Raw genomic sequence first — 26,045 nt, 5'->3', positions numbered from 1 at the left:
GATTTTGTTTTAAGCACATATAATAAGAGGACTATCTTGACTGTTTTTCATCTTTACTGTTTTCAGGAGTCTGCTTTTGAAAGTTTTACCTGACCACAAGGTGGCAGCTATGCAACCACTACAGAAGAGACTAAGTGACAAGATACAAAAGAACTGTGTTATTTTTCATTGTATTCTGGTCAGATCCTGCTTTACTAATCAGATAATCCAATAGTCTGGCTATTTGCAGTAATTCTGCAACACATTGTCCATTCATATGATTTATTCATAAACTTGAATTATGTCCTGTGAATGTTGGGTTTTATTTTGTTTTGTGGTAGGTAGTATGTAAAAGCACTGTTATTCTAACACAAAGGTAAAGTTACTCTCATCATAAATGTTCAAAGACATTTTCCTTTGGGAGATTACTTCTGTTATGGAGCCTCAATCACAGAAAGGTACAAAGTAGAGAAATAGAGAAAGGCAAGCCAACACGGGACAAAAACCTTTAGATACTTTTTTTCTAAATTGAAGATTATATATATCTGCTTGTTTCTGCATTTATAAGGATAGGTGAAATGTAGATGTCATGTCTGACAAAAGAAAAAATAAGCACTGAAGTATATAATACTACTATTAATAACTAATATTTAGTCAACACTTTCCACCTAGCCATGGATACTCTACTATTTAATCCTCCCAACATACTTCAAGTGGGCTTCCCTGCTGTCTCAGAGGGTAAAGCGTCTGCCTGCAATGTGCAAGACCCGCGTTCAATCTCTGAATTTGAAAGATCCCCTGGAGAAGGAAATGGCAACCCACTCCAGTATTCTTGCCTAGAGAATCCCATGGATGGAGAAGCCTGGTAGGCTACAGTTCACAGGGTTGCAAAGAGTCGGACATGACTGAGTGACTAATACTTCAAAGTAGATTGTATGCTATCCCTACTTTACAGACATTGAATATGAAAATTTGATAGGGAGTTAAGTGACAACTGGTAAAAAGAGAATCAGGGTTCAAGCCTGGCAGTCTAACTCTAGAGCCCAAATGTGTTTCTATCATCAAGGCTGAGCCTTTATTTAACACTTTGCTCTGGTTAGTCAAGTATGTGTGTGTATATATGCATGTGTGGATGTCTCCCCACACACCTTATATTTATATCAAGGAACCAGTAAATGTGAATACTTTTATGTTCCAAATATCTCTGTTTAAATCAGAGGGTCCTAATCAAACGGTATTTAGAATAAATGGTGGTGGTGGTGGTGGTTTAGTTACCAAGTCATGTCCGACTCTTGTGACCCCATGGATTGTAGCCCACCAGGCTCCTCTGTCCATGGGATTGTCCAGGCAAAAATACTGGAGTGGGTTGCCATTTCCTTCTCCAAGTAAATATGCTTAAGTAAACTAATATGACTGCCATTTGTTCTGTGCTGTAGCTTTTCTTTGGTGGCTCAGATGGTAAAGAATCTGTGTGCAATGCAGGAGACTTGGGTTTCATCCCTGGGTGGAGAAGATGCCCTGGAGAAGGGAATGGCTACCCACTCCAGTATCCTGCCTGGAGAATTCCATGGACAAAGGAGACTGGCGGGCTACAGTCCATGGGGTCACAAATGGTCACAGCTGAGCAACTAACCCTTTCACTTTATTTAAGCTATAACATGTACATAATAAATATTCCTGCACAGCTGTTTTGAATGGCTGCTGGCCCTGTGACATTACACTCAGTGGTTAAGAACGTGGAGCCTGAGCCACAGTGTCTGGGATTTGAATTCTACATGTACCACTTACCAGCTAAATAACCTTAGGCAAGTTATTTACACTTCTACTTGAACCTCCATTTCTTCATCTGGAAAATGAGGATAACAGTTTCCAATATTTAAAATGATGCAGCCTTGATGATAAAAGATATGAATACTGGGGATGTGCCTCAAGTAAACAAAGGAGTAAATAAAAACAGAGGAAAGCATCCAGGAAACAGGACTCTAGCTCAAGAGAAAGATGTTCCTGGGATGGCAGTGAAGGGAAGTCCAATGGTGAAAGCTGTGCAAAAACCTAGACAATTCTACAAAGGAGAATGACAATCTCTGGCTGGATATCTCCAAGGAAATAATGGAAACAACAGATTATCTGATATCATTGACTTTGCGGAATACAGTATTGGCAGGCTATTGGGTAGTGTGGGAAGGTTCACCAATAAAAGTGAAAAAGAAGCAAATGAAAAAAGCCAATTACTCCTTAGAGGAAAGGGAGAAAGGAAATATAGGCACAGTTCTGCACACTATTTTCATAGGCATTGTAATGTAATGACTGTCGATTTCACCACAAAATTTTAATATTAGGAGTTTGGAAGAAGGGAATCAGAATGACTGCGTAGGAGATAGATTCTCATTAGTCTCATAAGTCTATCAAAACTAAAATTTGTGAATCAGAGAAAGCCATATTTACACATCCTATATGGAGATGTCTAAATCCTAAAGAAACAGATAAAAGTGTTAAAGCGAGGGCTGCCCCTGAGGAAGGGTTAATACAAAGAGGTGGGGCAGGAATCACAGTAGTACTTTGTTTTAAACTTTTTACTATAACTTGATATTTTAAAACTAGAGGTATGTTTTACTTTGATAAAAAGGAACTTTTAAAAGCACCTAACATAACATCTGGCAAATGGATATGATTAATAGCAAACTGATCACATTACTTTTATATCTTGTCTTTTCTCTGCCCAAGGAAAACGAGACATGAAATCATCCAGTGTGTCCACAATTGCATCCACTTGACATTGTTCAAGTTCTGTTTTTCCAGCCAAATCTACGGAATAGAGAGAGGACATTTTATGCCCAAGAATATACTCAATTTAATTTACCATTGTAAAGCTTTTTTGTAAAAGGCAGCATATTCATATGGTTCAAAAATTCTGAACAGTATACAGTAAAAGTATCCAGTGAAAAGTAACTTCCACCTCTGCTCCCATTCACTTCATTTTGTTCCTTACCTACCTATCATATTGGTAACCATTTTCATTCATTTATCTTATATTATTCTATTGTTTCTTAGTGAAAATAAGAATACGTATCCCACTCAGCATGCACCTCTCCCCATGTATCCTAGTTTTTCCTACAAGTTCTTTAAGGGCATCCTTGCCCTTTTTTCAGGCACAGAGGATTCCTTTAAGTGGAAGTGCCACTATTTACTTAACTAGCCTCAACTGATTAGGTTTGTTTCCAGTCTTTTGCTAGTACAAGCAATACTACAGTAAACAACCTATACATATATTATCATTTATCTTGTAGAAAGAATTACTCCTACTTGTACAGATAGTTTTTTGTCAAGAGCATGTGTTTGCTTTCTAGAAACTATAAGTTTAAAATAATACAGATAGCTTGGTTTTGTTTTTGTTTTGTTTTTTTTTTTCTGCCATTTGATCAACATTTTGCTAAGGAATCATTGGTCTTCCTAAATATATTTTCATTGGTGTCAATTTAAAATGCTTCTGTGTAGAAGCATGCTGAATTGGTTGCATTTCTGCAAAGGAAACATTAGCAAAATGAAAAGAACCCACTGAATGGGAGAAAATATTTTCAAATGATATGATCTATAAGGGATTAATACCCAACATATATAAACAGTTCATACAATTCAGCATCAAAAAGAATCCAATTAAAGAATGGGCAGAACTGAATGGACATTTTTCCAAAGACGAAATGCAGATGACCAACAGACACATGAGAAGATGCTCAGCGTCACTAAGCATCAGGGAAATGCAAATGAAAACCATGATGAGGTATCGCATCACTCCTGTCAGGATGGCTGTCCTCAAAAAGAACATAAATAACAAATGTTGGCAAGGATATGGAGGAAAAGGAACCCTCCTACACTGTTGGCGGAATAGGTGTGGTCACTGTGGAGAGCAGCAGGGAGGTTTCTCAAAAAACCGAAAATAGAACTACCACATGATTCACCAGTTCCAATCCTGGACGTGTATCTGGAGAAGATAAAAACTCTTAACTTGAAAAGATACGTGCACCCCAGTGTTAAAGCAGTGTTATGTACAATTGCCAAGATAAGGAAGCAACCTAAGAGTCCATCAAGAGAGAAATGGATAATGAAGGTATGGTGGTTTTGAGAATCAGGATGTCTCTGGCCAGGTGGTGCATGCTCAGGGATCTGTTAACACACCGTGCCCTTGAGAAACAACCTGGGTTTGTATATTAATGACATGGTATATTATATGAAATTAAAAGACGCTTGCTCCTTGGAAGAAAAGCTATGACCAACCTAGACAACATATTAAAAAGCAGAGACATTACTTTGCCAAAAAGGTCCATCTACTCAAAGCTGTGGTTTTTCCAGTAGTCATGTACGAATGTGAGAGTTGGACCATAAAGAAAGCTGAGTGCTGAAGAATTGATGCTTTTGAACTGTGATGTTGGAGAAAACTATTGAGAGTCCCTTAGACTGCAAGGAGATCACACCAGTCAATCCTAAAGGAAATGAGTCCTGAATATTCATTGGAAGGACTGATGCTGAAGCTGAAACTCCAATACTTTGGCCACAGGCTGCAAAGAACTGACTCATTGGGAAAGACCCTGATGCTGGGAAAGATTAAAGGTGGGAGGATAAGGGGATGATATGGTTGGATGGCATCACTGACTTGATGGGTAAGTTTGAGTAAGCTCCAAGTTAATGATGGACAGGGATGTCTGGCATGCTACAGTCCATGGGCTTGCAAAGAGTCAGACACAACTGAACGACTGAACAAGACTGAACTGATGCCTCGTGTATTTCCTGTTAATTTCTGATAACTTAAGATATGCACTCTAGCAAAAGTTTGGGTTCAGATACATCTGTCTAATTTTTCAGCTATATTCCAAGAAGGGATTGAGAACAAGGAGGTGTGGGGCAGGAGAGACTGGGCAATATAAGATAAAATTAATTGTCTAGGGAACTCAGGGAAAATGAAACTGATAGAGCTGGTATATTTATAATAACTTGGCATTTAATCCCGTTATCCCTTGCACTGTATAGTTTAATCTCATTCAGTAGTAGAGCTGCTAAATGAATAGTAAATATATGCCATGCATTTTTCAGTTATCAAGAACCTTAAACATAAAGAATATATTACCTGTGTTTCTGGTCAAGTATCTTGCAATTGCTAGACTCTGGTGAAGGTTAAGTCCATCAACTTCCAAAATGGGGATTTTGCCAAATGGAAGAGCTTAAAATAAAATAACCAAATAATCAACTTCCAGAACAAAATCAAGTCATAATACTTTTGTTTTACTGATAATTGTGGAAACAAAGCATGAGAGTAACATCGCAGAATTCTTGAATATTTATTCTGTAAGGGATATTGTTAGTTACTCAGTCATGTCCTACTCTCTGTGACCCCATGGACTGAGCCCGGTGCCAGGCTCCTCTCTCCATGAAATTCTGTAGGCAAGAATACTAGAGTGGGTTGCATTTCCTTCTCCACGGGACCATCCGTACCCAGGGATCAAACCCAGGTCTCCTAAATTGCAGGCAAATTCTTTACCCTCTAAGCTACCAGGGAGCCTATCTAGTGCAGGGGTCCCCAACCTCTGGGATCTAATCCTGGTGACCTGAGTTGATGTAATAATAATAGAAATAAAGTGCACAATAAATGTAATGCACTCGAAGCACCCCAAAACCATTACCACCCCCACCCTGGTCTACAGAAAAACCGTCTTCCTGAATCTAGTCCCTGGTTGGGGGTTAGTGGAATCTTTACATTTCACAAGTTTAAAAAAAAACTTGTTAGAAAAAGAAGCTGGCTCACAGATACAGAGGACAAACAGTGGTTACCGGTGGAGAGAGGAAAGAGGGGACAGGCAATATAGGGGTGGAGAAGTAAGAAGGACAGAGTATTATGTATAAGATGAGCTTCAAGGATATATTGTACAAAGTGGGGAATATAGCCAATATTTTATAGTAACCATAAATGGGCTATAACATTTAAAAATTGTGAATCACTATATTGTACATCTGCAACTTACATTGTATGGCAACTATACTTCAAATTTTTTTAAAAAGGGGGGGTGGAATGAGTTGTTAGAAGAACTGCTATAGAGTTAGTGACAGAACTGGGTCTAAAATCCAGGTTTACATCAATGCTTAGATACATTATCTCACATACTTACTGTATAATTTTTTTAAAAAACTTCTCTTTTAAAGTCTCATTAATTTTTCAGTCTTCTGAGATTATATAAATTATTCTTTAAAACCATAGTCTGAGGAATATGGAGTGTTTTGATAATTGAGTTATGGTAAGGAATTTAGCCAAATGCTGATTCTGATGAGGGGCTTTGAAGTATATAGTAAGGCAACAAACATATTTGTACAAATATACAACAGACTCAGAGAATGTGTATTAATATTTCTCTGTAAATCCTACTTTGTTTTCTTATCGAAACCTATTATATTTTTGTCAGCAAGTAATTTTTATTCTTTATTACAGAAACATTCTAAGTTGAAGATAAATACAAATTCTACCACAAAATTATAACCATTTTAACATTTTAATTGCTTTCCCATATACATGTAAATTGGAGTAGCAAATGGCAACCCACTCCAGTATTCTTGCCTGGAAAATTCCATGGGCAGAGGAGACTGGCAGGCTACAGTTAGTGGGGTTGCAGAGTCGGAAACGACTGAGCAACTGAGCACACATGCATACATATAAATATAGAATCATAATGTACAGAATGTGTGTAAACCACTTGTTTTTTCATTAGATGATACCTTTCCTTTTTTCTTTTTTTTACTTCTGTTTTTCCCTGCTTGTCTGCACCGTGCAGCCTGGGGGAATCTTAGTTCACCAGCCAGGGATCAAACCTGTATCCCCTGCCATGGAAGCGCCGAGTCTTAACCACTGGACTGCCAGGAAGGTCCCTGATAATACCTTTTTAAATCTTTCTAAATCAATAAAACACCATCTTTTGAACAGCGTGCACTTTGCCATATGAATTAATCACGATTTTCCCTACCTGTGTCTTGCTTGCTCAGTTGCTTCAGTCGTGTCTGATTCTACAACCCTAAGGACTGTAGCCTGCCAGGTTCCTCTGTCCATGGCAAGAATACCGGCAGTGGGATGCCATTTCCTCCTGCAGGGGATCTTCCTGACCCAGGGATTGAACTATCATCTCCTGTATTGCAGCTGGATTGTTTACCACTGAGCCACCTTAGGTTTGGGCATAAAATTATTTTGGAATGAGGGAAAAGAATAAAGTGCCACTTATAATCCCACAACCCTAATTCAACCGCTAGCATCAGCCTTCAAGTGTCTTTCATATGCACTGAATAGTGCCTGAACTACAGTTCACACCGAGAATAAAAACCTTGCATGCCTCTTACTGTTCTAGGTGTTTAAGAGACTCGGTAAGCAAAACAAAGTCCCAAATAAAGCTGGCACAAATTGTGATGCCTTATTTGAAGCATATGATGAAGAATAAATAACATGCCTAGCATTTTGGGGGTTTTTCCCTTGTGCTAGTCATTGTACTAAATATCGAACATGCCCATTAGGTCTTCAGGTACTTACAACAGCTCTATGAAGTAGGTATTAACTACCATCTTGTTTTATAAATGAGGAAAAGTTATACAAAAAGCCCAGGTCACACACCTGGTAAAGGTGAGATCCAAACTGAGGTCAGTTGGAACTCTTGCTCAGCTGTTTTTAGTTCTAAGAGCCATGTTTTGAGACAGATATTAAAACTCAGAGCAACCCCAGAGGATAGTATCCAAGTTAGAAAGGGTCTGAAAATCACATTATATGAGGATTGGCTTAAGAACTTCACACTATTCACTGAAGGAGACAGAACAAACTAAATGGAACATAAAAGCCATCTCCAATATGGCACAACTGTCAAATGGAAAGAAAAATCTTACTTATTCTAACAATCTCTAAAATGCAGAACCAGAACCAAAAAAAAAAATTCTTTTTCCAAAAAGAAAATTTTAAAGGGCATATTTTAACTCAAGATCAAGAATAATTATTTTACCGTTGGAACTGTTAACAGTGGAATGTGTTTTCTTATGAGATGGTAAGCATTCAGCTACTGGAAGCCTTTGAGCCAAGCTTGGGATGATTGCCAACAGTTGGAATACAGGGCTGCATCTAACAAGAAGAAATTTAAGAAGACAAATACGAAGTCCTTTATTTGGTTCCAGAAAGAAATAATTTCAGGGTGTTGGAGTTGTAACTTAACAGGAACACCTGTCAAAAAGCTTTAAGAGATTTAGTGATGCTGAACATAAAGCCTCAGTGTGCTATAGCTGCCAAAATAGCTACTGTGATCTTGGTAAAATGTCTTAGAAAAATGTCTCAACTTGTGCCAGGAGTGATCGTCCCAGTCTACTGTGTGCTCTTCTCATGTCTGGAACATTGTGTTTCCCCATAGGTGCCACACGTAAAATAGCAGAGTCTAGCAGGAGCCTGTTCTACTTGGGTGGTGAGGAAACCCAAACCAGGGGAAACAAATAAATAAATCTCCTCTTCAGGAAGAGCAGACAGTTGTCCCTTGAACCTACATGTGATTGCATATCTCAGTCTATAGGAATCAGTGTCTAAATAAAGAAGGCAGAGAAGGTTGGACTTAATTTCACAATAATCAGAGAAACAATCAAGGAAGTTCCAAAAGTTGATATCTAAACAGAGATACACGTGCATGAGTTACCTGGGGACTTGGTTCTGGATTCAGCCAAAGACTGTCTTTATCTTCAGATCATTTTCATTGAGCTGTCTACACAGCAATGGCTTTCTCTCTGATGTTTTAAAGATTCTAAATTTCTTCAAATAATTGGATGTGAGAGAAAAAAAAATTTGTTCTCCCTTATTTAAATGGTAATTCCAAGACCAATATGTGAAAGCCATATGGAGATAATTTCAGTTTTGTATAAGGAAGTTTCTTTTAAAAGTTTTCCTCCCCTCTACTTTCTGTTCTCCCTTTCCAGAATTTCATGGAAATGTTGCACCTTTTAAACTGACTGATTCTCAATTGTCCTTATTTTTCTCTTATTTTTCATTTTTTCCCTGTTGTGTTTTCTGGAGGATTTACTTACTTTTCATCATTTTATTTGTCTGTTTGTATAAGACATTAACTGAAGAAAATTTTGTCTCTGAACATTCCTTTTAGGTTGTATAGAATATCTTCTCTTTTCTCTGAGGATGGTATATTTTTTTTTAAGTTGTTTTCTTTCTACACTATCTTGACATCTTCAGAGATGAAAACAATTTCCATCTCCTACTTCAGAGATGGACTCAATAGTTCTAAGGTTCTTCCTACCCCTCTTTGCCAGTGATTGGTTCAGAAATGGGCACATGGACCAGCCTGAGCCAGTGAGACATGAGAGGTTTGCTGAGGTCTCCTGGGAAAATTTTTTTTCCTTCTGGGAACACCTAAGGGAGCAGTGTTAAGTTTTCTCCTATAACCTCTCAAGATTGCTGCTCAACACTGCCAGGCTGGAATTTCAGCAAATATATTGCTAGAGCTTCATGATTCAGCCAACACAGTGAGGGGGAAAACTGAATAAAGCCATCCTTGGACCCTGGCCTTCTGGATTTTCAGTTATGTGATATAATTTATGTCCTTGTTATTTAAGCCATTTGGTTTCCTGTTAAAGCAGCTTATCTGACCCATTGTCCAAATGCTATTGATAGCTGAGCAAGCCCAGTCAATTCCAATGGTCAAAAGTTTAACTTCTGTGTTCCTCCATTTCAGCTCTTCTGATGGAGCTTTATGTTCAGTTATTTTGATCTGCTCCCTCTGTCAAGTGTGTGTTTTCACCGCAAGTAGGAAATTTTCTGGGTCACATAGCATTTATTTAACTTGCCTGAACTGCTGTTTAAAATGTAAAGCTACATAAGATCTAAAAACCTTTATATTTTCTTTCCCCCTGAGGAGAGACAAAAGGTTCTAGAAACGTTTCCTCTTCACACATTTCCATCAACAATGTTTATGCTACTTACTTGACTTGATTTCAGGCCAATCAGCTTGTTCTATTCTGTGGTCTTCATATTTTATGTCCAAATATGCAAATATATAACGAATAATTTCTGCTCTCCCCCTCATATTAAAATAAATGAGTTTGTAGTTTGGCATGGTGTGATTCTGGAAAGAGTGAAATAGAGCAATTATTTTAACAGCTCTCTAGAGATGTTTCAACGTTTTTCTTGAAGGACTTTTTGAAAAATTTATGACATTGTCTGAGATAACCGGAGACATTAGAGGATATTTCAAAACCAGAATTATAAATCATTATCTTAATAATATATGGGGAAGATTTGATAGAAATAAGATCCTGACTCTCTTTAAGAACTAGCTGGAACATTTCAGTGAAATAACCAAATCCAGGTTTTATTTATAAAAAGATATCAGAGAGTACCTATACATCAAACTTTGGAGAATGGAGTCAAAAACTTTGCATTTTAGGATTTTTTTTTTCTTCTGCCTCTAGACACTTGTAATGAATGGTGTTTGACATCTGCTTTGTTGTTTGCTTTGGTGACACAGCTGAGTTTGTGGGGACAGCTGGGTAAGGATTGCAAGGGCAGGGTACACACAAGAGGCATGTAAACCAGCATGTCGATTTGTCATGCTGTGATTTCCCCCACCCCATTGCTTTTTCCTGAAGGAAGGGAAGACTAGGGGAAATAACTGCTCTCTTCTCTTACTGCATCCATACTGCTGAGTTCTATTGTGTTGCTTCCACATACAAACAGACCCCATATTGGGGACCTCTGTTGGGATGGGATGATGGTGAGCTTATTTCTTTATTCCCTCTGCAGAGGAGCTAAGAAGAAAGACACAAATATTTCTTACATTTCAGGAAGTTTGCTAAAACAGGCTATATTGGTTAGATGGAGGTCATCATAATTTTGTGAGTTTTTTGTAATTTGTACAATTTCATTTCTATTGTCTATAAACATTTTGTAATTATAAGCACTAATAGTAGAATGTATTGCAATCTTATAATGATTAGGCAACTGAAACACATTTTCATTTTTCCACTTAGTTTCTGTGTGCCTTTGGCTGAGTCAACATAGTAGTATCTCCAAATTTCACAGTCCACTTTTTATAAATAGAGATACTAATATAGAGTTGGAGATTTAATGAGGTAACACATGTACAGCATTTAGCACAAAGCTAGACACTGAATTTTTAGCTGTTAATAATTTTGAATTCATTCTACTCAAGAATAAACACCATGATTACAACACACAAAATTTTAATTAAATAAAAATAATAAATAGCATTTATTTATTTAAAGTGCTGAGCTTAAATAGTGTATTCTCTACTAAGGAAGTCTTTCAGAGATATGAATGGAATATTAGATAAAAAGTTGGCTGAATTTGGAATGCAAAGTTCCATCTGAAATCACTTCACATAAAAGATAAAACACAAATTTGGAATGCTTATGGGGAATAACTGTCTGATTGTTTATCTAGACCCCCTCCGGATCCAGGAAACAGTGATGGCAATTTCTAGCAAATCTATTTCTCTAGGCCCAGGTTTTTTCATATCTAGATGCTGTGGAGGTGGCGCTCCTTGTAAGAGACAGAGTCACCCTACAGTCTGCGTCCTGTCCACTTCCATTAGCTAGTCGAGTCCCCACCCAAGTGAAAGGTGGCACATACCACACATCAGTATGTGAGGGAATGTTCGCTAAAGAATTCACTAAACTAATGAAAATTCCAAGGTTTCCAGCCCCAAATTCCTTTGGGATGAAATATGCATATAGGAAATCCACATTGGGGCACTAAATTAAGTGCCCCTCAGAACAATGAGGTTGTTTTCCAAGTTTCTTGGAAATATTGAGCTTAGAAATAGTGGAAAATATATGAGAACAAAAAAAAATAGTGGATAAAAATGTAAAGTAATACATATCTTTCTGAAAAAAATTTTACATAAGCAAAATGAAGGATCCACATTTATGCAGGATACAAAATGTAATTGTTAGGATTCCTTGGTCTATTTGTTTAAAATCTGAAAAGAACAAAAATAGCTCTTAGAGTGGAAGTGTTGTTCTTAATTGGAGTTTTTATTTGAAAAGCATTTCATGTTGGGGTCCTTTAATTGGACTGGAACCTGGTGATCCAGAGTCAACGATAAGTAAGTGAAAGAAGGAAAGAGGCTAATATTCCCTGGGTTATGCAGCTAGCTTCTGCGCTCCAGGGAATCAGCCAAAAAAGAGAGAGAGAGAGAGAAGGACACAGGGACCCAAGTCTCTGGTGGAACAAGGATGCTTTATGTACTCATCTCACACACTAGTAGAGTAATGCTCAAAATTCTCCAAGCCAGGCTTCAGCAATAGGTGAACCATGAACTTCCTGATGTTCAAGCTGGTTTTAGAAAAGGTAGAGGAACCAGAGATCAAATTGCCAACATCCGCTGGATCATAGAAAAAGACAGTTCCAGAAAAACATCTATTTCTCCTTTATTAACTATACCAAAGCCTTTAACTGTATGGATCACAATAAACTGTGGAAAATTCTGAAAGAGATGGGAATACCAAAACACCTGATCTGCCTCTTGAGAAATTTGTATGCAGGTCAGGAAGCAACAGTTAGAACTGGACATGGAACAACAGACTGATTCTAAATAGGAAAAGGAGTTCGTCAAGGCTGTATATTGTTGCCCTGTTTATTTAACTTCTATGCAGAGTACATCATGAGAAACGCTGGACTGGAAGAGACACAAGCTGGAATCAAGATTGCCGGGAGAAATATCAATAACCTCAGATATGCAGATGACACCACCCTTATGGCAGAAAGTGAAGAGGAACTCAAAAGCCTCTTGATGAAAGTGAAAGTGGAGAGGGAAAAAGTTGGCTTAAAGCTCAATATCAGAAAACGAAGATCATGGCATCCGGTCCCATCAGTTCATGGGAAATAGATTGGGAAAGAGTGGAAACAGTGTCAGACTTTATTTTTTTGGGCTCCAAAATCACTACAGATGGTGACTGCAGCCATGAAATTAAAAGACGCTTACTCCTTGGAAGGAAAGTTATATCCAACCTAGATAGCACATTCAAAAGCAGAGACATTACTTTGCCAACAAAGGTCTGTCTAGTCAAGGCTATGGTTTTTCCGGTGGTCATGTATGGATATGAGAGTTGGGCTGTGAAGAAGGCTGAGCGCCGAAGAATTGATGCTTTTGAACTGTGATGTTGGAGAAGACTCTTGAGAGTCCCTTGGACTGCAAGGAGATCCAACCAGTCCATTCTGAAGGAGATCAGCCCTGGGATTTCTTTGGAAGGAATGATGCTAAAGCTGAAACTCCAGTACTTTGGCCACCTCATGCGAAGAGTTGACTCATTGGAAAAGACTCTGATGCTGGAAGGGATTGGGGACAGGAGGAGAAGGGGATGACAGAGGATGAGATGGCTGGATGGCATCACTGATTCGATGGACGTGAGTTTGAGTGAACTCCGGGAGTTGGTGATGGACAGGGAGGGCTGGCATGCTGTGATTCATGGGGTCGCAAAGAGTCGGACTCGACTGAGTGACTGATCTGATCTGATATATACTGTGCGGTAGTTTGAGCATTCTTTGACATTGCCTTTCTTTGGGATCGGAATGAAAACTGACCTTTTCCAGTCCTATGGCCACTGCTGAGTTTTCCAAATTTGCTGGCATATTGAGTGCAGCACTTTCACAGCATCATCTTTCAAGATTTGAAAGAGCTCAACTGGAATTCCATCACCTCCACTGGCTTTGTTCGTAGTGATGCTTTCTAAGGCCCACTTGACTTCACATTCCAGGATGTCTGGCTCTAGGTCAGTGATCACACCATCGTGATTATCTGGGTCGTGAAGATCTTTCTTGTACAGTTCTTCTGTGTATTCTTGCCACCTCTTCTTGATATCTTCTGCTTCTGTTAGGTCCATACAATTTCTGTCCTTTATCGAGTCCATCTTTGCATGAAATGTTCCCTTGGTATCTCTAATTTTCTTGAAGAGATCTCTAGTCTTTCCCATTCTGTTGTTTTCCTCTATTTCTTTGCTGCAGCCATGAAATTAAAAGACGCTTACTCCTTGGAAGGAAAGTTGTGACCAACCTAGATAGCATATTCAAAAGCAGAGACGTTACTTTGCCAACAAAGGTCCGTCTAGTCAAGGCTATGGTTTTTCCTGTGGTCATGTATGGATGTGAGAGTTGGACTGTGAAGAAGGCTGAGCACCGAAGAATTGATGCTTTTAGATTGTGATGTTGGAGAAGACTCTTGAGAGTCCCTTGGACTGCAAGGAGATCCAACCAGTCCATTCTGAAGGAGATCAGCCCTGGGATTTCTTTGGAAGGAATGATGCTAAAGCTGAAACTCCAGTACTTTGGCCACCTCATGTGAAGAGTTGACTCATTGGAAAAGACTCTAACGCTGGGAGGGATTAGGGGCAGGAGGAGAAGGGGATGACAGAGGATGAGATGGCTGGATGGCATCACTGATTCAATGGACGTGAGTTTGAGTGAACTCTGGGAGTTGGTGATGGACAGGGAGGCCTGGCGTGCTGCGAATCATGCTGCGATTCATAGGGTCACAAGGAGTCAGACACGACTAAGCAACTGAACTGAACTGATATATACTGTATTACAAGGTAGCTTCTTCAGATAAAGATCAAAAGACCAGGTTTTACAAGTTACCAAGGAAACAAGGAGCAATAGAGGCCATAAGGCCAAAAGGCAATCCATATCAAAAGAGGGTCATAGATAATCCCTTTCACCATTTGGAAAGGCTAATGTAGGAAATTAGCCCCACGTCCAAGAGGCGGTGGCTGTGTGGGCGCAGGAGGGCCTAGAGGAGCTATCTCACGTTGAAGGTCAGGAAGGGCGGCAGTGAGGAGATACCCCTCGTCCAAGGTAAGGAGCAATGGCTGCACTTTTCTGGAGCAACTGTGAAGAGATACCCCATGCCCAAGGTAAGAGAAACCCAAGAAAGATGGTAGGTGTTGCAAAAGGGCATCAGAGGGCAAACACACTGAAACCATACTCACAGAAAACTAGTCAATCTAATCACACTAGGACCACACCCTTCTCTAACTCAATGAAACTAAGCCATGCCCGTAGGACAACCCAAGATGGGTGGGACATGGTGGAGAGATCTGACAGAATGTGGTTCACTGGAAAAGGGAATGGCAAACCACTTCAATATTCTTGCCTTGAGAACCCCATGAACAGTATGAAAAGGCAAAATGATAGGATACTGAAAGAGAAACTCTCCAGGTCAGTAGGTGCCCAATATGCTACTGGAGATCAGTGGAGAAATAACTCCAGAAAGAATGAAGGGATGTAGCAAAACAAAAAGAATACCCAGCTGTGGATGTGACTGGTGATAGAAGCAAGGTCTGATGCTGTAAAGAGCAATATTGCCTAAGAACCTGGAATGTCAGGTCCATGAATCAAGGCAAATTGGAAGTGGTCAAACAAGAGATGGCAAGAGTGAATGTCGACATTCTAGGAATCAGCGAATTGAAATGGACTAGAATGGGTGAATTTAACTCAGATGACCATTATATCTACTACTGCGGGCAGGAATCCCTCAGAAGAAATGGAGTAGCCATCATGGTCAACAAAAGAGTCTGAAATGCAGTACTTGGATGCAATCTCAAAAACGACAGAATGATCTCTGTTCATTTCCAAGGCAAACCATTCAATATCACAGTAATCCAAGTCTATGCCCCAACCAGTAAAGCTGAAAGGTTAAGTTGAATGTTTCTATGAAGACCTACAAGACCTTTTAGAACTAACACCCAAAAAAGATGTCCTTTTCATTATAGAGGACTGGAATGCAAAACTAGGAAGTCAAGAAACACCTGGAGTAACAGGCAAATTTGGCCTTGGAATACGAAATGAAGCAGGGCAAAGACTAATAGAGTTTTGCCAAGAAAATGCACTGGTCATAACAAACACCCTCTTCCAACAACACAAGAGAAGACTCTATACATGGACATCACCAGATGGTCAACACCGAAATCAGATTGATTATATTCTTTGCAGCCAAAGATGGAGAAGCTCTATACAGTCAGCAAAAGCAAGACCAGGAGCTGACTGTGGCTCAGACCATGAACTCCTTATTGCCAAATTCAGACTTAAGTTGAAGAAAGTAGGGAAAACCACTAGACCATTCAGGTATGACCTAAATCAAATCCCTTATGACTATACAGTGGAAGTGAGAAATTGATTTAAGGGCCTAGATCTGATAGACAGAGTGCCTGATGAACTATGGAATGAGGTTCGTGACATTGTACTGGAGACAGGGATCAAGACCATCCCCATGGGAAAGAAATGCAAAAAAGCAAAATGGCTGTCTGGGGAGGCCTTACAAATAGCTGTGAAAAGAAGAGAAGCAAAAAGCAAAAGAGAAAAGGAAAGATATAAGCATCTAAATGCAGAGTTCCAAAGAATAGCAAGAACAGATAAGAAAGCCTTCTTCAGCGATCAATGCAAAGAAATAGAGGAAAACAACAGAATGGGAAAGACTAGAGATCTCATCAAGAAAATCAGAGATACCAAAGGAGCATTTCATGCAAAGATGGGCTCGATAAAGGACAGAAATGGTATGGACCTAACAGAAGCAGAAAATATTAAGAAGAGATGTCAAGAGTACACAGAAGAACTGTACAAAAAAGATCTTCATGACCCAGATGATCACGATGGTATGATCATGACCTAGAGCCAGACATCCTGGAATGTGAAGTCAAGAGGGCCTTAGAAAGCATCACTACGAACAGAGCTAGTGGAGGTGATAGAATTCCAGTTGAGCTATTCCAAATCCTGAAAGATGATGCTGTGAAAGTGCTGCACTCAGTATGCCAGCAAATTTGGAAAACTCAGCAGTGGCCACAGGACTGGAAAAGGTCCGTTTCCATTCCGATCCCAAAGAAAGGCAATGCCAAAGAATGCTCAAACTACCGCACAATTGCACTCATCTCACACGCTAGTAAAGTAATGCTCAGAATTCTCCAAGGCAGGCTTCAGCAATATGTGAACCGTGAACTTCCAGATGTTCAAGCTGGTTTTAGAAAAGACAGAGGAACCAGAGATCAAATTGCCAACATCTGCTGGATCATGGAAAAAGCAAGAGAGTTCCAGAAAAACATCTATTTCTGCTTTATTGACTATGCCAAAGCCTTTGACTGTGTGGATCACAATAAACTGTGGAAAATTCTGAAAGAGATGGGAATACCAAAACACCTGATCTGCCTCTTGAGAAATTTGTATGCAGGTCAGGAAGCAACAGTTAGAACTGGACATGGAACAACAGACTGGTTCCAAATAGGAAAAGCAGTACGTCAAGGCTGTATATTGTCACCCTGTTTATTTAACTTCTATGCAGAGTACATCATGAGAAATGCTGGACTGCAAGAAACACAAGCCTGAATCAAGGTGGCCAGGAGAAATATCAATAACCTCAGATATGCAGATGACACCACCCTTATGGCAGAAAGTGAAGAGGAACTCAAAAGCCTCTTGATGAAAGTGAAAGTGGAGAGGGAAAAAGTTGGCTTAAAGCTCAATATTCAGAAAACGAAGATCATGGCATCCAGTCCCATCACTTTATGGGAAATAGATGGGGAAACAGTGGAAACAGTGTCAGACTTTATTTTTCTGGGCTCCAAAATCACTACAGATGGTGACTGCAGCCATGAAATTAAAAGACGCTTACTCCTTGGAAGGAAAGTTATGTCCAATCTAGATAGCACATTCAAAAGCAGAGACATTACTTTGCCAACAAAGGTTCTTCTAGTCAAGGCTATGGTTTTTCCTGTGGTCATGTATGGATGTGAGAGTTGGACTGTGAAGAAGGCTGAGTGCCAAAGAATTGATGCTATTGAACTGTGATGTTGGAGAAGACTCTTGAGAGTCCCTTGGACTGCAAGGAGATCCAACCAGTCCATTCTGAAGGAGATCAGCCCTGGGATTTCTTTGGAAGGAATGATGCTAAAGCTGAAACTCCAGTACTTTGGCCACCTCATGCGAAGAGTTGACTCATTGGAAAAGACTCTGATGCTGGGAGGAATTGGGGGCAAGAGAAGGGGACGACAGAGGATGAGATGGCTGGATGGCATCACTGACTCAATGGATGTGAGTTTGAGTGAACTCCGGGAGTTGGTGATGGACAGGGAGGCCTAGCGTGCTGCGATTCATGGGGTCGCAAAGAGTCAGACACGACTGAGCGACTGATTTGATCTGATCTGATCTGAATGTAGGAAATCCTATGCAAGCATCCAATTTCTATTATCTTAGTCCTGGGAGTGGCTTGCCACTCCTCTCGCTCCTGACAGGTACTGATAAGAACAGAGGGGTCAAGAGATATAGGAAACAGCACACAGGAATCCTACAGTTAAACATTCCCGGACAATTTCATGCTATTTTAATTGATTTTTATGCTATTGGTCAATGCTCCTGAGGACATTATGAATTTCTTATGAACATTATATGTATATATAGATTCATATTTGTCCATAGGATCAACATTTTAAATTAAATATAATCTTTTCTCATTTGGTCAAATATCACATAATTCTACATGAAAATGAGAGGGTTGTTGTTAATTCTGCAAAATCAAACTATTTTACATTGTATTTAATTCAAGTAAAGAAGACATTTAAAAATTCCTAGGATGAATTGGTAGCTGTCTATATTTCTCTGCAAATATATCTTTACATCTAAAACTTGGCAAGGCCCATGGACATCTGACAAATGCTTATCTTGCTTTCAAGAACATGCTTTCAACAGTCATAACTCATTAATGAAGCTTTACTTTAACATCACATTTCTATAGTCACTTGCATAGTTATATTTTCTACCAAGCAAAAGTCTGGTTTCTTAATTTTTTCCTGTTATAAAACTCCAAACTTGAAGACTTTTATTTTTTAAGATATATGTGCACATTTTATAACACAAAACCAGTAAGTACTAAAGATAAAAACTGTTGGAAGCATATACTGACTCTAAAAATCCTTTCTATATCTTATAAGCTTTTGCAGAAAGACTAACAAGATAAATTCCAAGTAAATGTTTTCATGGCCAATGAAAATATAAGGAAACTTACAATAAAATCTAAAGTAGAAGAACATATTTTTTCCCTGATAGCACTTATCAGTATATCTGTAACAATATACTGCTGATATGAGAGAGGAGCTACCCCGCATCAGAGGCCAGGGGCGGTGGCTGGGAGGAGCTACCCCACACCCGAGGCCAGGGGTGGCGGCTGGGAGGAGCTACCCCACGCCCGAGGTTAGGGGAAGCGGCGAGAGGAGCAACCCCACATCCAAAGAGTGGTGGTGCGCAGGCGCAGAAGGGCCTAGAGGAGCTACTCCATGTTCAAGGTCAAGGGGAGGGGCAGTGAGGAGATACCCCTCATCCAAGGTAAGGAGCAGCGGCTACGATTTGCTGGAGCAGCTGTGAAGAGATACCCCATGTCCAAGGTAAGAGAAACCCAAGTAAGACGGTAGGTGTTGCAAGAGGGCATCAGAGGGCAAACACACTGAAGCCATAATCACAGAAAACTAGTCAATCTAATCACACTAGGACCACAGCCTTGTCTAACTCAATGAAACTAAGCCATGCCCGTAGCACAACCCAAGACGGGCGGGTCATGGTGAAGACGTCTGACAGAATGTGGTCCACTGGAGAAGGGAATGGCAAACCACTTCAGTATTCTTGCCTTGAGAACCCCATGAACAGTATGAAAAGCCAAAATGATAGGATACTGAAAGAGGAACTTCCCAGGTCAGTAGGGGCCCAATATGCTACTGGAGGTCAGTGGAGAAATAACTCCAGAAAGAAGGAAGGGATGAAGCCAAAGCAAAAACAATACCCAGCTGTGGATGTGACTGGTGATAGAAGCAAGGTCCAATGTTGTAAAGAGCAATATTGCCTAGGAACCTGGAATGTCAAGTCCATGAATCAAGGCAAATTGGAAGTGGTCAAACAGGAGATGGCAAGAGTGAACATCGACATTTTAGGAATCAGCAAACTAAAATGGACTGGAATGGGTGAATTTAACTCAGATGACCATTATATCTACTACTATGGGCAGGAATCCCTTGGAAGAAATGGAGTAGCCATCATGGTCAACAAAAGAGTCCAAAATGCAGTACTTGGATGCAATCTCAAAAATGACAGAATGATCTCTGTTTGTTTCCAAGGCAACCATTCAATATCACAGTAATCCAAGTCTATGCCCCAACCAGTAAAGCTGAAGAAGATGAAGTTGAACAGTTCTATGAAGACCTACAAGACCTTTTAGAACTAGCACCCAAAAAAGATGTCCTTTTCATTATAGAGGACTGGAATGCAAAACTAGGAAGTCAAGAAACACCTGGAGTAACAGGCAAATTTGGCCTTGGAATACGGAATGAAGCAGGGCAAAGGCTAATAGAATTTTGCCAACAGAATACACTGGTCATAGCAAACACCCTCTTCCAACAACACAAGAGAAGACTCTATACATGGACATCACCAGATGGTCAACACCGAAATCAGATTGATTATATTCTTTGCAGCCAAAGATGGAGAAGCTCTATACAGTCAGCAAAAGCAAGACCAGGAGCTGACTGTGGCTCAGACCATGAACTCCTTATTGCCAAATTCAGACTTAAGTTGAAGAAAGTAGGGAAAACCACTAGACCATTCAGGTATGACCTAAATCAAATCTCTTATGACTATACAGTGGAAGTGAGAAATTGATTTAAGGGCCTAGATCTGATAGACAGAGTGCCTGATGAACTATGGACTGAGGTTCATGACACTGTACTGGAGACAGGGATCAAGACCATCCCCATGGAAAAGAAATGCAGAAAACCCAAAATGGCTGTCTGGGGAGGCCTTACAAATAGCTGTGAAAAGAAGAGAAGCAAAAAGCAAAAGAGAAAAGGAAAGATATAAGCATCTAAATGCAGAGTTCCAAAGAATAGCAAGAACAGATAAGAAAGCCTTCCTCAGTGATCAATGCAAAGAAATAGAGGAAAACAACAGAATGGGAAAGACTAGAGATCTCGTCAAGAAAATTAGAGATACCAAGGGAACATTTCATGCAAAGATGGGCTCGATAAAGAACAGAAATGGTATGGACCTAACAGAAGCAGAAAATATTAAGAAGAGATGTCAAGAGTACACAGAAGAACTGTACAAAAAAGATCTTCACGACCAATATAATCACAATGGTGTGATTACTCACCTAGAGCCAGACATCCTGGAATGTGAAGTCAAGAGGGCCTTAGAAAGCATCACTGCGAACAAAGCTAGTGGAGGTGATAGAATTCCAGTTGAGCTATTCCAAATCCTGAAAGATGATGCTGTGAAAGTGCTGCACTCAATATGCCAGCAAATTTGGAAAACTCAGCAGTGGCCACAGGACTGGAAAAGGTCCGTTTTCATTCCGATCCCAAAGAAAGGCAATGCCAAAGAATGCTCAAACTACCACACAATTGCACTCATCTCACACGCTAGTGAAGTAATGCTCAGAATTCTCAAGCCAGGCTTTAGTAATATGTGAACCGTGAACTTCCAGATGTTCAAGCTGGTTTTAGAAAAGGCAGAGGAACCAGAGATCAAATTGCCAACATCTGCTGGATCATGGAAAAAGCAAGAGAGTTCCAGAAAAACATCTATTTCTGCTTTATTGACTATGCCAAAGCCTTTGACTGTGTGGATCACAATAAACTGTGGAAAATTCTGAAAGAGATGGGAATACCAGACCACCTGACCTGTCTCTTGAGAAACCTATATGCAGGTCAGGAAGCAAGAGTTAGAAGTGGACATGGAACAACAGACTGGTTCCAAATAGGAAAAGCAGTATGTCAAGGCTGTATATTGTTACCCTGCTTATTAACTTATATGCAGAGTACATAATGAGAAATGCTGGGCTGGAAGAAGCACAAGCTGGAATCAAGATTGCTGGGATAAATATCAATAACCTCAGATATGCAGATGGCACCACCCTTATGGCAGAAAGTGAAGAGGAACTCAAAAGCCTCTTGATGAAAGTGAAAGTGGAGAGTGAAAAAGTTGGCTTAAAGCTCAATATACAGAAAACAAAGATCATGGCATCTGGTCCCATCACTTCATGGGAAATAGATTGGGAAACAGTGGAAACATTGTCAGAATTTATTTTTGGGGGCTCCTAAATCACTGCAGATGGTGACTGCAGCCATGAAATTAAAAGACGCTTACTCCTTGGAAGGAAAGTTATGACCAACCTAGACAGCATATTGAAAAGCAGAGATATTACTTTGCCAACAAAGGTTCGTCTAGTCAAGGCTATGGTATTTCCAGTGGTCATGTATGGATGTGAGAGTTGGGCTGTGAAGAAAGCTGAGCACCAAAGAATTGATGCTATTGAACTGTGGTGTTGGAGAAGACTCTTGAGAGTCCCTTGGACTGCAAGAAGATCCAACCAGTCCATTCTAAAGGAGATCAGTCCTAGGTGTTCTTTGGAAGGAATGATGCTAAAGCTGAAACTCCAGTACTTTGGGTACCTCATGTGAGGAGTTGACTCATTGGAAAAGACTCTGATGCTGGGAGGGATTGGGGGCAGGAAGAAAAGCGGATGACAGAGGATGATATGGCTGGATGGCATCACCAACTCAATGGACGTGAGTTTGAGTGAACTCTGGGAGATGGTGATGGACAGGAAGGCCTGGCGTGCTGTGATTCATGGGGTTGCAAAGAGTCGGACACGACTGAGTGACTGAACTCAACTGTAACAATTATCTCACTTTGCTAAAGCCTTTATTTCATAAGGATAATGAAGTAAAAGGTTGAACTTAAAACACATCCCCCCCGCCCCCACCAAGGGATGCAGTGAGGATCAAGTTCAGGGTAGAGAAGGTAATGGAAGAGAGTGAGTGGTTCTGGAGTGAGCCAACCACCTACTATCTGAATGGCCTTGGGCAAGTCAGTGTTCCTCACTTTACTTTCCTTACCTGTAAGATGGCAATGAAAATACTGTGTGTAAAGTACCAAGGAGATCAAACCAGTTAATCTTAAATCACCCCTGAATACCCATTGGAATTACTGATGCTGAAGCTGAACTCCAATACTTTGGCCACCTGATGTGAACAGCTGACTTATTGGGAAAGACCCTGATGCTGGGAAAGGTTGAGGGCAGGAGAAGAAGACGGTGACAGAGAATGAGATGGTTGGATGGCGTCACCGATTCCATGGACAAGAACTTGGGCAAACTCTGAGAGATGGTGAGGGACAGGGAAGCCAGGTGTGCCAGGTGTGCTAATGGGGTTTAAAGAGTTGGACACGACTTGGTTACTGAACAACAGAAGTACCACCAATACAGTGCTCAGTGCATAGTATTTACTGAGAAAGCAAAGAAAAAGGAGGAGGGTGAGAAGAGGTAAGAGAGAGAGGGATGGTTCCCCCTAGCAGTGGGGAAGAGTCCAGCTTTGTGTGATTCAACTGGACTCAAGTCCTCGAGATCGTGTTCTTTGGTAAAACCTAGTCTGCTACAGGGACATAAAAAGTGAAAGTTATATAAAAAGAAGATACAAAGTTAGAATTAAGAGTGAGAGAAACTTTGCCTAGACCAAATGAACAGAAATGAAATGCAGTGAGCAGGATCTGGAATTCTGCTAGCGGCACTGGGCAGCCTGCTACTGCTGCTAAGTCGCTTCAGTCGTGTCCGACTCTGTGCGACCCCATAGACGGCAGCCCACCAGGCTTCCCCATCCCTGGGATTCTCCAGGCAAGAACACTGGAGTGGGTTGCCATTTCCTTCTCCAATGCATGAAAGTGAAAAGTGAAAGTGAAGTCGCTCAGTTGTGTCCAACTCTAGGGACTCCATGGACTGCAGCCTACCAGGCTCCTCCATCCATGGGATCTTCCAGGCAAAAGTACTGGAGTGGGGTGCCATTGCCTTCTCCAATTGGGCAGCCTAGACCTTAGCTTTTTTCAGAAAGAAAAAGTGAATGATTTGTCACTCAGTCGTGTCTGACTCTTTGTGACCCCATGGACTGTAGCCAGCCAGACTCCTCTGTCCATGGAATTCTCCAGGCAAGAATACTGGAGTGAGTTGCCATGCCCTCCAGGGGATCTTCCCCACAAGGGATTGAACCCAGGTCTCCTGCATTGCAGGCAGATTCTTTACCATTTGAGCCACTGGGAAAGCCCCCAGGATATTTTTCAGAATAAAAGGGAATAAAATCCTCTACACAGGATGGGAGGTTGGAGGAACCTGCTTGAAACATACGTAAGGAGTAGAAAGGAAGAGACAAAATTGTCCTTCTTTACAATCAAATGCTTGCCCATATTCAAAATCCAAGAGACTCTAGAGGTAAACCTGATCCTAAACTTCAAATGGAAATGCAAAGGACTAAAATAGTCCCCTAAAATTTAAGAGAATAGAGGCGAGAACTTGACCTACCAGATAGCAAGACATATAAAAAGCCATGTAATTATGGTAATGTGATGTTTGTTCAGGACTAGATAAAGGGAGATGCACAGAGTCTGGAGACAGAACCTCAGATATATGAGAGACAAGATATTACAGTGGGCTTCATAACAGGAGTAGGCTAAAATGTTTGGGAGACAAAAGAGGAAAGATAACACATAATTAGACCCTGACTTCACATGATACATGGAAATAACACCCAGGTGTATTGTAGACTTGAATATGATTTAATGGGCCTATGCAAATTCCAGTGTCATGCTGGTCACTTATTTCCTGTTAGCTTCATCTCTGAGCCCTGTCATAGTCATTCTGTGTTAGGGGAAGCTGCATTTATTTCCTGAAATGATTTAGAAACAAGAAGGAAAACGTTTGATCATCCTTAAGCTTCTCCTGTACACCTAGAAACTAACTGCTGCTTTTCTCCCACTCCACACCAAGTCATGAGAAGTTCCTGATTCGGCAGATAAACAAAAAGCTTACTTCAGCTTCTTTTTAAAAAATAAGATATAAAGATTCTTAAAGAACATAGGGGTGGATGATTAACTAATACCCTGGATGGGTATTAGTTACCCACATAAACACTCATATGAATGTAGCCATTAAGTGCAAAAGAAAATACAGCTTTTGATATTTGCTAAACTTGTTTAGAAATTAAATACATAGAAAATAGTAGTGCTTTTGAAAAATTCTACACTGGGTATTTCCTTTCTTTCTCCTAGGTTTGTAGCTCTTTTTTACTTTATGTAATACTGATACATTTTAGCCGATTAACAACAAAATACAGAAATATTTAATCCCAGAAGCAATTTTCATGCAGTCATTGAAAATACAAACTATAAATCCATTTAATTTTAACTAAGTCTTTATTCTAATATGTATATTGCTGTAAGAGTACAGTAAAACAGAGTCTCAAAAATTCTAATGTCTCTGCTAGAAAAATAACAACATCCAAATTCAGCTCTCTGGCAAAGGAGGCTAAGATTCAAATACTTTGTTAAGCACTTTAAAGATTTAAACAGATTATTTGAAAATGGGATAGAATTTGGAGAGTAATTTTGATGGATAGATGCTTACAAATAATTAACAATTTTACAGTTCAATCTAAAAACAGGGCATAAGACAGACACATACAGAATATGACAGTAATAAAAATAAACCTAAAATGAAGAGAGAAGATTATATCATTTCTAATCTCTGTACAGTTCAGTCATATCACTTACTTGGGCTGTGTCTCTGTGGAGTTTCTAGTATCGTCTATGCTCTTATGTATGACTGCATTTGGGTTTATATGAAGAGTAAGATCAAGCCACAGTGATCAAGATCATTGGTCACAAGCCAATGAGAGAAGTGACTTACTTCCATCTAAGTCTCTTCCTTCATTTCTTAGATGAAATGTGCCCGCCTAAAAGTATAAAGACTTCCAGTTATTCTTGGCATTTTATAGGATCTCTTATATAAATAACTTGAGTTATTTGCATACAGTTAGTAAAGTCAAAGTTATAGCTGTCTATTGCTACATGTTCGTTTATTTTTAAAGTCTTTTTTTTTTTTTTTTTTAAGAAAAAGAACCATAGGTCCCAAGAGAAAAAGAAAATTTGAGAGTGAGTAAACCCTCTTTAGAGATGTATACACAGCTTGCTCCTCACC

General features: G+C 39.9%; 1 protein-coding gene across 1 annotated transcript in view; it reads right to left on the bottom strand.

Moving 5' to 3' along the window:
• Positions 1–25,698, bottom strand: part of HPGDS (hematopoietic prostaglandin D synthase) — a 33,025-nt gene extending 7,327 nt beyond the window's left edge. Inside the window, exons 1-4 of the mRNA XM_027544053.1 lie at positions 25,619–25,698; positions 9,962–10,103; positions 5,099–5,191; positions 2,675–2,784 (exon numbers count right to left, since the gene is read on the bottom strand). Of these exons, the coding sequence (XP_027399854.1) occupies positions 2,675–2,784; positions 5,099–5,191; positions 9,962–10,094 (336 nt within the window). The 5' untranslated portion in view covers positions 10,095–10,103; positions 25,619–25,698. The remainder of the gene's footprint in view (positions 1–2,674; positions 2,785–5,098; positions 5,192–9,961; positions 10,104–25,618) is intronic.
• Positions 25,699–26,045: the final 347 nt, after the last annotated feature.

The sequence above is a fragment of the Bos indicus x Bos taurus genome, chromosome 6 (assembly GCF_003369695.1).
Source record: "Bos indicus x Bos taurus breed Angus x Brahman F1 hybrid chromosome 6, Bos_hybrid_MaternalHap_v2.0, whole genome shotgun sequence".
Lineage (NCBI taxonomy): Eukaryota > Metazoa > Chordata > Mammalia > Artiodactyla > Bovidae > Bos > Bos indicus x Bos taurus.
Note: the sequence above shows the minus strand (reverse complement) of the source record. Positions and strands in the feature narration are given on the sequence as shown.